General features: G+C 45.0%; 1 protein-coding gene across 4 annotated transcripts in view; it reads right to left on the reverse strand.

The window, feature by feature from the left end:
* The window catches only part of CRACD (capping protein inhibiting regulator of actin dynamics), a 74,009-nt gene that overhangs the window by 29,643 nt on the left and 30,046 nt on the right, over window positions 1-14,320 (reverse strand). For 2 of the 4 annotated variants that reach the window (XM_020890638.2, XM_020890639.2), the window contains exon 3: window positions 1,487-1,622. In XM_020890638.2, the coding sequence (XP_020746297.2) occupies window positions 1,487-1,606 (120 nt within the window). In that variant the 5' untranslated portion in view covers window positions 1,607-1,622. Of the gene's footprint in view, window positions 1-1,486; window positions 1,623-14,320 lie in introns of those variants that run through there. The other 2 variants (XM_020890642.2, XM_070458397.1) reach the window with 2 other exon arrangements.

Here is a 14,320-nt window from a genome sequence, read left to right on the forward strand (position 1 = left end):
TGGAGCGGTGCTGATACGTGCTGTGGTATTACAAAGGTGCTACCATTTAAGACAACAGACTATTCCCTAATTTTTAAAGAACTCCTTGAAAGCCCTTGTGCAATACAGTTGGTTTGTAGACTGAGATCTGCAGGTCACTCCCCTCAGAAAGGGGCTATTATGAGGGTTCATTACTTCTTAGGAATAATATTCCAGGAGCCAGAAACTCACTGCCCTTTCCTCTTCTCCAGCTGAAGAGAAGGGACTGAGGCTAACTATCCTTTCTGAGTCCATAAAATGTGTAGCTGTACGTCCAGCAAGAACCAACAATGGGAGCTAGTCAAGATGTGCTGGAATTTGAAGGAAGTGCCTAGGTTAGTTCTGAGGGCAGGACTATGGCCTTGGGCAGCATGGGGATAGGTATAAACATCTAGGCAAGTCTGGGTGTGGTTCCAGGGTGTTGGCTATTTCCCAGCTGCCATATGCTATATTTAGCTGAGTACCTGTGGAATATGTAACCAAACACAGGTCACAAAATACATAGCTTAATATTCAGTAGGAAGAAGAATATTTCAAGCAAGTAGGAAAATTCTGAGTACCACGCTTCATCATGTCAATAGCTACTCAAGCCAGCTGTCTCCTTTATTATTTTTTTGCTTGGTTCATTCATTCATTTGTTCCTTCACTGTTGCAGACTTAGAAAGAGATGGAAAGCAGCACACCAGAGTCCCCTGTACAGTCTGGATCGCCTCCAAGCAGCCCAAGCTCAGAGAAGTGCTTGCTTAGGCACCTCTGCCGGGTAATTGAGTTCTACTGAGCACTCAGGCAAACCGAGGTTGTCGGATCCCAGGGGTCTTCGCTCCCCTTGCTTTTCCTGGATTTCCCGTTATTTCACTCTCATTCAGTGAAGAATTATTTTATCTTCATTATTAAGGGAGTTACCACCTGAGTCAATTTTAGGGCGGACAACTGCCCACCTCTGCAGCGCGAACAGGAGGGAAGCGGAAGAGCTTCGCAGCGTCCCTCTGGGACAGGGCGGCTCGGGGGAGCCAGGGCCATAAACACAGCAGAACCCGTGAGAGCCCTTCATGGCCAAGCGCAGAGCATCGGAGAGGGTGCCTGCTGAGCGTGCCTGCAGCCGACAGCCAGCCCTGTGCTCAGGGGTCACGGCCGACACTCGGGGTAAGGGGTGCTCTCCTCCCACCCAAGTTCTGCAGCTTCCCTAGGGCACCTGTCCTCATTAAGTCCAGTTAAAAATGAGGGAGCAACTTGAGAGAAAAGGAGACGGGGTGTTCTGAAGGTGGGTACCACTTGACAATGTACCTCTCATGGGTGCACAGAAGCTTCCAGAGAACTAAGCCAGGTTTCAGAAAGCAAACATTCTCACCGGGAGTGACCCCTGGACTTCCCAATCCATGACTCAAGGCCAAGCCAGGGACCTTCCCCACTTCCCTCCGTGGCCGCCCCCCTCCCCCTTCCTATGCCTCTGACCTTCAAGCTGTCTTACCTGAAGAGTTTTGACTTTGCCCAGGATGTTGTCCTGTGACATTGCTTGAACTGTCTGCTCACTTTCTGCTCCCCCATCAGGGATAAAAATACTGTCATGGGAAAATGCCCGTGTTCCCATAGAATAGTTGAAGGACCTGGAATGCAAATCATGTGCTTCATTTTATTAGGATGATAAGACTTCTTTTGGCAATTCCATCTCCTGTTGCTCCTGATTCAGGGGACTCCACCCACATCCCCAATCTCACTCAGAAAGTGCTTCCAGCCCGCTGTCCTCTTCTGCGAGGGGTCAGCCAAGTAGCCAGGCAGACGGAAGTGTCCCTTGGGAATAAGAGAGCATGTCTCCTACACAGCATGTTTTAGAGCCGCTCACTGGGAGAACTCAGCGTGCTTGCTACCTGTTTGTGGAGGACCCAGGACAGAAAGCACTGCAAAAATTTAGCTGCAGGAGCCTTTCTCCTGATGAGCTGTCAAGTCTTGTCAAGCAGTCCTTTTTAAGCAACATGAAGATCTCGAAGTATGAGGCAAGAATTTCTCCCTCTCAGATTGTAATCCATTGGGAAGAAAAATACGTACATCTAAAACAAAGACTTGATGAGGACTGGAACTGCTGATGGACACTATCGGAATAAAGAGCCTCTCTGTGGAGACTCCTCAGGAATTCAGAGGGGTGGGGGCACATGTGCTAAGGAGACTCTAAATGGGCGTCATGCATCGGGCAATGTATCAGTGGTAGGTTCCTAACAATAAGAACGCTTCAGTTGAAAGGCTGGACTTCGGAGGAATTCTAGACCTCTACCCTGACTGTGAGGTATAGGTTGGGTGAACTGCAGGAAGAGGGGGCAGCAGACGCCAACTGTTCCTCACTTGATATGGGAAATTAAGCTATTTCTGGGAAGGAATACACAGGGACAGAATCACACACTCTCCGTAAGGCAAGACAGGCACACATCCACGATGCCAGACACACGGGCAGCTATCCCAGGGCTGAGAACTCTACTTCTCCCTCTCCCCTCCCCCACAGAAAGGGGTCCCATCGGGGGGGTTTCATCAGTGATCAAGGGCAGGAAAGAAGAGCCAGTACTGGGGGAAAGGGCTCTCTGGCTGGTACCTCTGAGTTGAATTACAGAAATGCAGCAGGCAGTGTCCCAACTAAGTTTCTTGGGAAGACTGAGTACCAAACTATATCATCAAATTGGCCAAATTACCAGCAGCATGGTAACAAAGCATATGAAGTTTAGAGACAAAAGACTTGGACATAAGCCTCCTGGCTGTGTGATCATAAAAACAGTAATAACCACCAATTGCGACTTTGATGAAAACACTGTGCTGAAAGCTTTACTTTAGTGATCTCATCACCAACTTATTGTTGCAAATAAAACTCAAGGGATAAACAGCCTTATAGGGTAGTGCTAGCAATAAAGAACCGGCCTGGCAAAGCAGGAGACACAAGAGACGCAGGTTCGATCCCTGGGTCGGGAAGATCCCCTGGAGTAGGAAATGGCAACCCACTCCAGTATTCTTGCCTGGAGAACCCCATGGACGGAGGAGCCTGGTGGGCTGCAGTTCATGGGGTCACAAACAGTTGGACATGACTGAAGTGACTTAGTATACAGTAGGCAAAGTCACCTAAATAGAAGCTGTAGCATGAGAAACAGGATTCAGAACAGCTGAACACAACCCCATGGCAGGCAGCTGAAGTGTTTTAAAGTGGCAGAAGGGCTCTAGTATTCCTTCCCATGAGTGAGATGGAGTTTGGGTGGAGCAGTGGGAGAGGAATACAGGATGCCAGTGTCTTGGGGGCTGGAATATGGGAAGGCTGGAGACGCGAAACAGCTGGAATAATGGGTGAGCCTTCAGCTACATAGCACAGGAGACTGAGGAGGAGCAACCCACTTTATGAAATACGAGGCATTGTTTTAGCATATGATTATCAGAGGGAATTAAATGCGTCATTATGTCCTCGTTCCTTAGAAACTGTGTGACCTGTGCTACCAAATGAACTTCCAAACTCACCCAACGATGCTAGCAATTAAAATTTCATTCAAAGTTATGGAATCGAACCTTTTACTATCCTGTCTGAACTTTTTTTCTCAGATTCCCTGGCTAGGATTCAGATGAAAGAAGAGGTAACGAACTTCATTTTCTACACAGTGTTTTTACAAATGGCTTATGTACACACATGGGCTCTCAGATACTCTTATAAACACATATATGCACAAGCCCACTTCAGATGCTTAATAAACGTTTACTAATGTCTCACAGTTGTATGCACATAATAGGCCGACACTGGAAGGCCAAGTTCTCTTCCAGTTTCCAAGTCAATCTTCTGGCTGAATCATGACATTTTCTTTAAAGATTTTTTTTTTTTTTAATGTGGACCATTTTTAAAGTCTTTATTTGAATTTGTTACAATATTGCTTCTGTTTAATGTTTTGGGTTTTTGGCCTTGAGGCACGTGGGATCTTAGCCCCTGACCAGGGATGAAAACACGCACTCCCTACATTGGAAGGCAAGTCAACCACTGGGCAGCCACGGAAGTCCTTGAATCATGAAGTTTAACTCTCAGCTCAAATTCTTTTTTTTCCAGAAAAACTAAGAACCGACAGTTTCCTGCTTTTCTGTGTTTGTCCCAAATGTTCCTTGCTGCTAGCCAGGATTTAATGTCCCCACATTCTCCACTTCTAGATTATCTTACTGAAAAATAGAGAAAATGAACAGTACTAGGAGTAGTAATAATTATAAACTAGTGTAATCAAAGTGGTGATATTAACACTGGCTAAATTTTATTGGGCACTTGCTATGTCTCCTCCATATGTGATAACTTCTTTAATATACCATCTCAATCCTTATGATATACACTATTTAAACCTTATGTGGTAGGAACTATTATTAAGCCCATTCACAGATGAGGAAACTGAGGCTTGAAGACAGTGAGAGACTTGCCATAAATTAAATGACTGTACATGTGTGAACCTGTTTCTGGCCTGTGTTCTCCTGGTCTATTTGTCTGTTTTTATAGCAACAGTCCCAAGCTGTCTTAGTTACTATAGCTTTTTCCTTCCCCCGAAGTTATTTACTTTTTATTTTTGGTTGCTCTGGGTCTTCACTGCTGTGTGTGGGCTTTCTCTAGTTGTGGCAAGCGGACGCTACTCTTCATCGCAGTGTGCAGGCTTCTCACTTCAGGGGCTTCTCCCAAGGGCTCCTGGGCGGGTGGGTTTCAGTAGCTGTGGCACAAAAGGGCTTAGCTGCTCGACGGCATCTGGGATCTTCCCGGACCAGGGGTTGAACCAGTGTCTCCTGCACCGGCAGGTGGATGCTTACCCACTGCACCACCAGGGAAGTCTTACAGCTGTTTTATGAGTCTTGATATCTAGCAGTTTATGTTCTCCAGCTTTGATTTTTTTCCCAGGTGCCTATACTTATCTCTGCATTTCTACGTAAACTTACATAACACACACACACACACACACACACACACACACACACACACACACCCTCTTAACACTCCTAGGATTGCTTCCCTGATGGCACTGGATCTGTAAATAAACTTTGGGGATAACTAACATCCTTACAACAGTCATTCTTTTCATCCATGAACACTGGATATCCCTTCATTTATTTAGATCCTCTTTACTTTCTCTCAATAAAGTTTTGTAGTTTTCTGTATAGAGGTCTTTATATATTTTCATAGATTTAGTCCTACGTATTTGATGTTTCTGAATCTACTGTAAATGGTATAGGTTAAAACGTTTATTTTTCTAATTATTTATTGGCAGAGTATTAACGTATCACTTGGTTATTGATTACTGACATCATAATTAGGCTTAACTACATTTATTAATCATAATAATGTGATTGTTGATTCTTTTGGATTTTCTATGTATACAGTCATTTTATCTGTGACAAAAGACAGCTTTATTTGTTCATTTTCTTTCTTTCTCCTTTTTTGGTCGCTCGTTCTCTGACTGGGGATTAAACCTGGGCCCCTTTTACAGAGTCCACCACTGGACCACCAGGGAATTACCCTATTCGTTCATTTTTCAATCTCCCTCTCCCTTCCTTCCTTCCATACTGCAATTAGCTACAATCTTCATAGGAACTTAAAACAGAAGAGGTGATGGTAGACTTTGTCATGTTCCCAAGCTGACCAAAAATCGTTCAATATTTTTCCATAAATTATGATGTTAGGTAGGCTTCTCAAATGGCACAAGCTGTAAACAACCCATCTGCCAATGCAGGAGACATAGGAGACGTGGGTTTGATCCCTGGATTGGAAAGACCCCTTGGAGGAGGGCATGGCAACCCACTCGTGTTCTTGCCGGGAGAATCCCCATGGACAGAGGAGCTGGTGTGCTATGGTCCTTTGAGTAGCAAGGAGTCAGATATGACTGAAGCGATTCAGCTGTAGAATTTCTGTTTCTTTGAAAAAACAGGCAATCTGTCTCTTATAACTGATTTTAAGATTTTCCTTTGTCTTTGGTTTTCTCAGTTATTGTCTGTTGTGGCTAGTTGTGAATGTCTTCTGATTTATCTAGCTCAGGGTACGTAATACTCCTTAAACCCATGGCTTGGGGTCTTTCATCAGTTTGGGAAAATTCTCAGCCATTGTTTCTTCAAATACTGCTTCTGCCCCATTTTTCCCTATCCTCTTCTGATTCTGCAATGTTAGACCTTTACAATATAAGTCATGTCTTTCATGTTCTTTTCTGTTTTCATCATTCTTTTTAATCAATATGATTCAGTCTGGATTTTTCTACTGACCTAACTTTCAGCTTACATTAATGTTCCCTTTAGCGGTGTCCAGTCTGCTGTGAAAACTACCTACTGAGTTCTTACTATCAGTAGCATTTTTCAGACCTAGAATCTCCATTTGAATCTTTTTAATAGATTCCAGTTGTCTCATGAAATTATCCATCTTGTCAACTATTTTATTGACTATGGTAATCACAATTATTTGAAAAGCTCTGTCTGAAAAAGCAATATTTTAGTCCCTTTGGGTTTTTCTTTTTTGCTGCACAGTATGCAAGATCTTAGTTCCCAAACCAGGAATCAAACCTGGGCCCTCTGAGGTAGAAGCAGTGTCCTAACCACTAGCCCACCAAAAAAGTCCCTTTTTAAGAAAAAAATACTTGTTTTTATTTATTTGGCTTGGGTCTATTTCTATTATCTTGTTTTCCTCAGTCTGTTTCTTAAATGCCTGGTAATTTGAATTCAACACATATGCATGAAAAATTGTAAAGGCTGGGTTCTCTCCTTCCAAAGAGGATTTGCAGGTTCCTCTAGCAAGCAGTCGGAGAAGGTTAACGGCAACCCACTCCAGTACTCTTGCCTGGAAAATCCCATGGACAGAGGAGCCTGGTAGGCTGCTGTCCATGGGGTCGCTAAGAGTTGGACACGACTGAGAGACTTCACTTTCACTTTTCACTTTCATTCATTGGAGAAGGAAATGGCAACCCACTCCAGTGTTCTTGCCTGGAGAATCCCAGGGACAGGGGAGCCTGGTGGGCTGCCGTCTCTGGGGTCGCACAGAGTCAGACACGACGGAAGTGACTTAGCAGCAGCAGCTAGCAAGCAGTAAAGGATTAGATCACATCAATCCAATCAGGATGATCACAGTGATCAGCAACCTTTGTAAGGCTCAGGCTACGTCTGCTTTGTCCTTGCTTCTAGCGTATAGGCCTCCTGGAGTCTCAAATAACAACCTGGGTTATTATATGTAAAATAGTGACCAGTGCAAGCTCAATGCATGAAGCAGGGCACTGGGACAACCCAGAGGGATGGGGTGGGGAGGGAGGTGGGAGGGGCGTTCAGGATGGGGGAACACATGTACACCCGTGGCTGATTCATGTTGATGTATGGCAAAAACCACCACAATATTGTAAAGTAATTACCCTTCAATTAAAATAAATTAATTAAAAAAAACATACATGGGTTATTTCCTAAAAGTCCTTCTCCTGGGTAGGTTGGTGAGTCTTGAAACTGTGTACAAACCCGTGTCCTTGTCTTTTGAAGTAAAATGCTGATTCAAGAGTTAATGACTGGGGACTGTCCCGGTGGCACAGTGGACAAGAATCCACCTGCCAATGCAGAAGACAAAGTTTCGATCCCTGGTCCAGGAAGATTCCACACATCACAGAGCAACTAAGCCCTTGGATCACAACTACTGAGCCGAAACTTTAGAGCCTGCAAGTTGCAACCGCTGAGCCCATGTGCTGCGACTACCGAAGCCCATGCCTAGAGCCTGCGCACTGCAAGAAGAGAGGCCACTGCAATAAGAAGCCCGCGCACTTCAACCAAGAGCAGCCCCCGCTCACTGCAATTAAAGAAAGGCTCCGCAAATCCACAAAGACCCACCACAGCCAAAAATAAAAATAAATCATAAAAGTTATTTTAAAAAGAAAGAAAAAATTGAGTAAAATTATATTTTAAAAGAGTTAATGACTGGGATATGTGAAGATGTAGAAACAAAGAACAGCTGTTAGACTAGAAAACTGATAACAATTTAGACTAAAATTCTGCCACATAGCAGAATCATTGAACTTACAGTTCCTTGAAAGATACAGATAAAGGTCTGACACACATTCCTAAGTTGTTTTTTACAGGAAGCAGACCCCCTCCAGATGAAAACTGCTGACCGCAAGAACATAGATCCTAGACTGGTTGAAACCAGAAGGCTGATTAAGCTTGAAACTTCACCTTGATGGCAACCAATCTGAGAACTCCACAAGCTGATCACTCCTGAATACTATAAAACTTCTCACTATCCACTCTAGGGTGGGTCACACAGTCTTAAGAGCATTAGCCCACTGTGGTCCCCTTTGCCTGGCAAAGCAATAAAAGCTACTCTTTTCTACATCACCCAAAACCCTGTCTCCATGTTTCTATGTGGCACCAGTGAACAGAGGCTGAGTTTTGGCAACAATCTCAAACTACAATTTTTGTCTTTCTGGCACCAAAGATTGCCAAAAATTCTGCTGTTTTTCAGCCTTCATTCTTGTGCAGTTTTACCAGCAAATGCCTCAAAAGGAAAACTGTTACTTAGATTTAGATTTCATTCTGGGCTTCTCTTCTCGGGGAATTTAGTCCCTCAAGTCCTGGCTGTCCTGGCAGTCTCAAACTCTAATTTTTGTGCTCCCAGCCCCATGAGTTTGCCTACAGCTCTTCTGCCTTCTCCTCGTCTTGGTCGCCACCCTGAACATTTTTGGTCTCTTGGCCTGTACCCAAGAATCAACTAATGCCCACTGGAAAGAAGCAATATGCAGAAAGCATGGCTCAACTCAGTGGATCTCCCTTCTCTCCAGGATCTCACTGCTCAAGTCTGGTGCTCTAGCAGCAATCTGACACCTTCAAACAGACGTCCCCGTCAGAGTATTTTATTTGTATTTTCAGTTGCTCTCGGTGAGAGCACTGATTTGTTATAAGCTACTTCATCACAGCCAGAAGTGAAAATAACTAATTTTTTTGATATTTATTAAGTTTCTACACACGTCAGAATCTATTTTTTGATATGGCCATTGCTGTTACGAGAATTACTTTTTCCTGTTACACAAATTAGTTTATTTTGCCTTTTAGTATGATAATTCCAAAATTTAACTTGAGGATAAACACAGAAGCAGCTGTGACATAAAAGGAAAGAGTCACTTGGCAACGCCCTGAGTCCTCCAGGGCTGGTATCCAGCCTCCTAGAACACAGGCAGGAAGACAGTACCTACTTTTCAAAGTGATGAAAAACATTCGTACCTTTCTCTTATATCTGTTTTTGGGCCTTTTTTAAAGCCCCGTTTTTGTGCCTTTTTTAAAGCCCCGAGAAGAAACGGCAGAGGAGAGCGGTCACTGATTTATTAGTAACACTAAAGAACACTCTCTTCTAGATAATTCACTTTACATAACGCGAGTTAACATTACATCCTTGGCAATTGGTGTAACTTTAGATCTTTGGTAATCATGGTTACCAATTTGGTCTCCAAACAACTCTACAATGCAGATTATTTTCTTTTCTCTAAAGAGGAAGCTGACACAAAGAGTGGGTAAGAATGTTGCCCGAAGTTCCAGATTTTGAGACAGGGCTGGAATGGAAACTGAATAGCCCACGTGCGGAGAGCTCAGCTTGAAACTATGTTCTAATGAACAAAGAGCTTGGTGGGAATCTCTGTCCTTAACCAGCTGGGAACTATGAATTACGTGATTAGGAGGTGGAGGGGCAATTTACCACAAATTGCACCTTAGCCAAGTTCATCTGGACTTCTTTATTCTTGACATTTACAGATCTTTCACGACTGATTGCAAAGTAGCCCAGTTCTCCGCCTTCTGTTTATTAAGAGTGAGCTAAGAGGCGAGGGGTCTCTGCGCCTCTGTGCTGCAACCTACCCTTGGAGTATCTGTTCGGAAGGAAGAAATAGGACCTGCCGTGTGGCAAACTTCTCTTGTGATGCTTAGAATACCTAGCCGCCTCTTGATCAACTGTGAGATGTATAAAGACCTCTAAAACTCCCCGGATTTTTAACTTCTAACTGAAAGATGATCAATACAGTCATTTAACAGTCATCTTAATTTAAGCAAGACCTGAAGTCAAATGTAAAGCACATGTGGGAAAAGCAAACTCTAGAAGGACAGGGAGAGAGGCCCACTTGGGAAATTTAGAACAACACTGGGCCCTGAGGAGCCGTTTTCCTAAGCTTAGAGAAGAACTACTGAACCGTGACTTACAGATGCCACAAAAATGGTCCCTTTGGACTTAGAGGTCCAAAGAGCAGAGAAGTTCCTGGGGCCTTATGGAAAGAAAGGACTCACAACTCTCATCTCCAGATCTCTGTTCTGGTTTTTGTTGTTGTTGTCATTGATAAAATTGCTATTCGCAGAGAGACTGGGATTCCAAACATCTATCAGAAGCTTCTAATCAGCTCATGGAGACCACTGTTCATCTTCTCAACTGCCTTACTGACTCCTTTGGTTATCCTTCCAAAGGCAGAGACAGTAGAATGGCCTGAGGCTACTCTTTGGGCTTTAACAATCAGTTTTTTAAAAAACTATTTATTTATTTATTTATTTGGCTTTGTCAGGTCAGCTGAATCATGCAGGTTCTTTCCAGCATAGGGACGCTCCAGTTGCTGGGCACGAGGATTTCAGTAGTTGCGGCGTGCAGGCTTAGTTGCTCTGTGGCATATGGGATCTTAGCTCTCCGACTGGGCATCAAACCCATGTCCCCTGCATTGCAAGGCAACTTTTTATACACTTCAATACCAGGGAAGTCCCAACAATCACTTTCAATGAGTAACTCCAGTACTGCACTCTCTTCTACCCACCCGTCTCCTGCTACACTAGTGGACCCCATGTTGCTCTTTAGTCGCTAAGTTGTGTCTGACTCTGCAACCCTATGGACTGTAGCCCACCAGGCTCCTCTGTCCCTGGGATTCTCCAGGCAAGAACACTGGAGTGGGTTGCCATTTCCTTTTCCAGGGGATCTTCTCGACCCAGGGGTTGAACTGGCGTTTCCTGCACTGGCAGGCGGATTCTTTACCACTGAGCCGCCAGGGACGCTTACTACTTGGACTGATACTTCAGTGGACCCTACTACGTGGCTAGCCCATTGTGTCTCTACAGATTTGACACAAACAAAAGCAAACTCATCAGGCGTTTCCCACAAAATTCCAATCTTTCCTATTTCTTTGTTACTAGCATCCCTTAGGTTCTGTGCTATAATATTTTGTAAGTGAAGTCAGATCCAGGTTAGGGGAAAGGTATTGTACCAAAGGCCTTAATGAGTAAACATTATCTGCCCTTTCACAGGTAGAAATCCTTCAAAAACAATATCGAAATCAATGAGTGAGACTGCAAATCTGAGCTCCGGGACCCATTTAAACCTGCACTGGAGTCTGCTCGGCTGTGCCTGGAGCCCTGAGAGCTCCCTGCCCCGTCTCCAGTGGGCCCCTCATGGAGTCCAGCACCAGGAGAGAGCCGCGCACCCAGGGCGGCAGCCAGCCTTGCCAGCCAGCAGTCTCTGCTGCCTCCGTGGTCACCAAGGCCAGGACTCATCCTTTTGGACAAAGAAGCTGAGGCCCCGAAGGTGAAGACAGAGGCTTTACCGAGACAGGACTGAATGACCTCCCTGGTGGTCCACTGGCTAGGCCTCCGTGCTCCCCACACAGGGGGTCTGGATTTGACTCTGCTCGGGGAACTAGATCCCACATGCTGCAATGACAAGAACCCAAATGCTGCAAGGAACGTCAAAGATCCTGTGCGCTGCAACGAAGATTCATTGCAGCCAAATACATTTCTTTTTAAAAAGAACTGAAACCAGGAGGAACAGTGACAACAATGCTCACTAGCCCTTTAACTGCCCTTAGCAGATCTCTGCTTATTTCCTGTAAGATGACCGACATCTGTAAATGATCGCCAACTGCAGTCTCCTCCAGTTCCACCTCCTCTCAAACCTGACACTCATCTTTAAGCAGTTCATTTGCCAGCTCAGAAACCTCTAGTGGTTCCTTTTTGCCAAATTCTACCAGATGAAGCTGCAATGGCTGCCTGGCACTTAGGGCTCTTCACGAAGGCATTTAGGTACCCGAAAGCACTCTGGCTTTCTGAAACAGAGGCCCTGCAATGCAGGGATTTAGTACTCAGACTGAAGCCAATGTGCCTCCCTATGAAACCTGGTTCTCCCACTTACAGCTGTGTGGCCTTGGGCATGTCACTAAACCTCTAGGTCATCGGTTTCCTTATCCGTAAATAATGATGATAATACGACCTACCTCATGCAGCTTAGGGCTTCCCTGGTGGTTTAGATGGTAAAGAATCTGCCTGAAATGTGGGAGACTTAGGTTCAATCCCTTGGTTGGGAAGATCCCCTGGAGAACGGAAAGGCTACCCACTCCAGTATTCTGGCCTGGAGAATTCCATGGACAGAGGAGCCTGGTGGGCTACAGTCCATGAGGTCACAAAGTCAGACACGACTGAGTGACGAGCACAGCACATGGAGCTTATTTAGGATTAAATGAGCTACCACAGGTAAACACCTTAGAGTAACGTGTTTATATAAATATTACCTATTATTATCAAGTGTTACCCTACTTCAAACATCCAGAAACGCAAACCCAACCGTTCAGTCCCCCAGACACCCTCTCCTGGCTCCGTCACTGCAGGGCTGACTGCCCACTGCCAATCTCTCAGTGCAGGTCCTACTTATCCTTCAAGGTCCAACAGCACCTTATCAATCCCACACAGCCTTGCCTGTTTTGCTGGAAGAAGGGGACCTTTTCTCTCTCAGAAAGCCCTATACATGCACTTCTCGTTACATACATGTTTATGTTGTGGTTACTAAAATCACGCCTTAAATGAGAAGGAAAACAAAAGTGCTTTCGCGTTGTAAGATGTATCACTATATTTTCACTACAGCACTTGGAATTGCTTGAGGGCAGGGATCATAACTTATCTTTGTTTCTCCGTGAAAGTGTGAAAGTGTTAGCTGCTCAGTCATGTCTGACTCTTTGCGACCCCATGGACTATAGCCCTGCCAGGCTCCTCTGTGCATGGAATTCTCCAGGCAAGAATACTGAAGTGGGTAGCCAATCCCTTCTCCAGTGGATCTTGCTGACCCAGGGATTGAACCTGGGTCTCCTGCATTGCAGGAGGACTCTCTACCATCTGAGCCGCCAAGGAAGTCCATGATAGGGAAGCCCAGCTTCTCCCACAGCGCTCTACAAAATGAAGGCTGTATGTTTTTTCAGTGGATGCGTAAAGGATCAACAGTGTACCGGAGTTCATCAGATGGGTCTCCAATGGGGAGGTCACTGAGGGAGTGAAAGTCCTGAGAAGGCAAAAAGTGGGCAAGTCAGGATGATCAGCATTTTCAAAGGTTCCTTCTAGGCCTCCTTCTCAACTCAAACCAGCAAACTGCTTCTGGCTTTGTTTCCCGTCTCTCTCTCACCAAGTTTTCCAGGTTTCATTATGTGTCAGTTATAGTTCTTAGCTGCAAGTAAGAGAAACTAACTTTGTCTCACGCAACCAAGAGAAAAGCTGCTAGGATTTCCCTCATGGTCCAGTGGTTAAGAACCCACCGGCCAATGCAGGGGACATGGGTTTGATCCCTGGATCGGGAAGATTCTATATGCCGAGGGGCAGCTAAGCCCGAGTGCCACAACTACCCAGGCCTTAGTGCCTAGATCCTGCGCTCTGCAACAAGAGAAGTCACGGCAATGAGAAGTCCATGCATCACAACGAAGAGCAGCCCCCGCCTGCCATAGCCAGAGAAAGCCTGTGTGCGGCAGTGAAGGTGCAGCCACAGATACATCAACAATTTAAAAAAGAAATTTCTGAGATGAAAACGGGAATATATATTTTAAGCAACTTCTATTTTCCTATTTTTTCAATTTTAAAAATATTTAAAGAGCCGTTTTAAAACTCATTGTCTGAAATTTAGAGTTCTAGAGCCCATGCTCCACAGCAAGAGAATAGCTTCTGCCTGCAGCAACGAAGACCTAGGGTGGCCAGAAATTAAAATAATAATGATAATAAATAAACTAATTAGGAAAAGAAAAGAAAAGCTACTAGATGAACAGTGAGGGCTCAAAGGACAACGAAAGTTAGAATGAGAGCCTGGAGAAAGACAGGGGTGAAGAGAGCTCTAGAGGTCAAGGCATCAGGAACCACAGCAGCTGGAACATAGCGCTCAAAGAGCCCCGTTACAGCCTGCTCTCCGGGTTGTGTCTTTACTTCCTGGATCCACCTGCCCAGTCAAAGCCCTAGAGACAAAGGCTGACTGGCCAGGCTGGGCCACATGTTCAGGCCAGGCTTCAGCAGGAGGGCAAGTAGAAGATCTGGGCCTTTTGGCTTCTGT

The sequence above is a fragment of the Odocoileus virginianus genome, chromosome 29 (assembly GCF_023699985.2).
Source record: "Odocoileus virginianus isolate 20LAN1187 ecotype Illinois chromosome 29, Ovbor_1.2, whole genome shotgun sequence".
Lineage (NCBI taxonomy): Eukaryota > Metazoa > Chordata > Mammalia > Artiodactyla > Cervidae > Odocoileus > Odocoileus virginianus.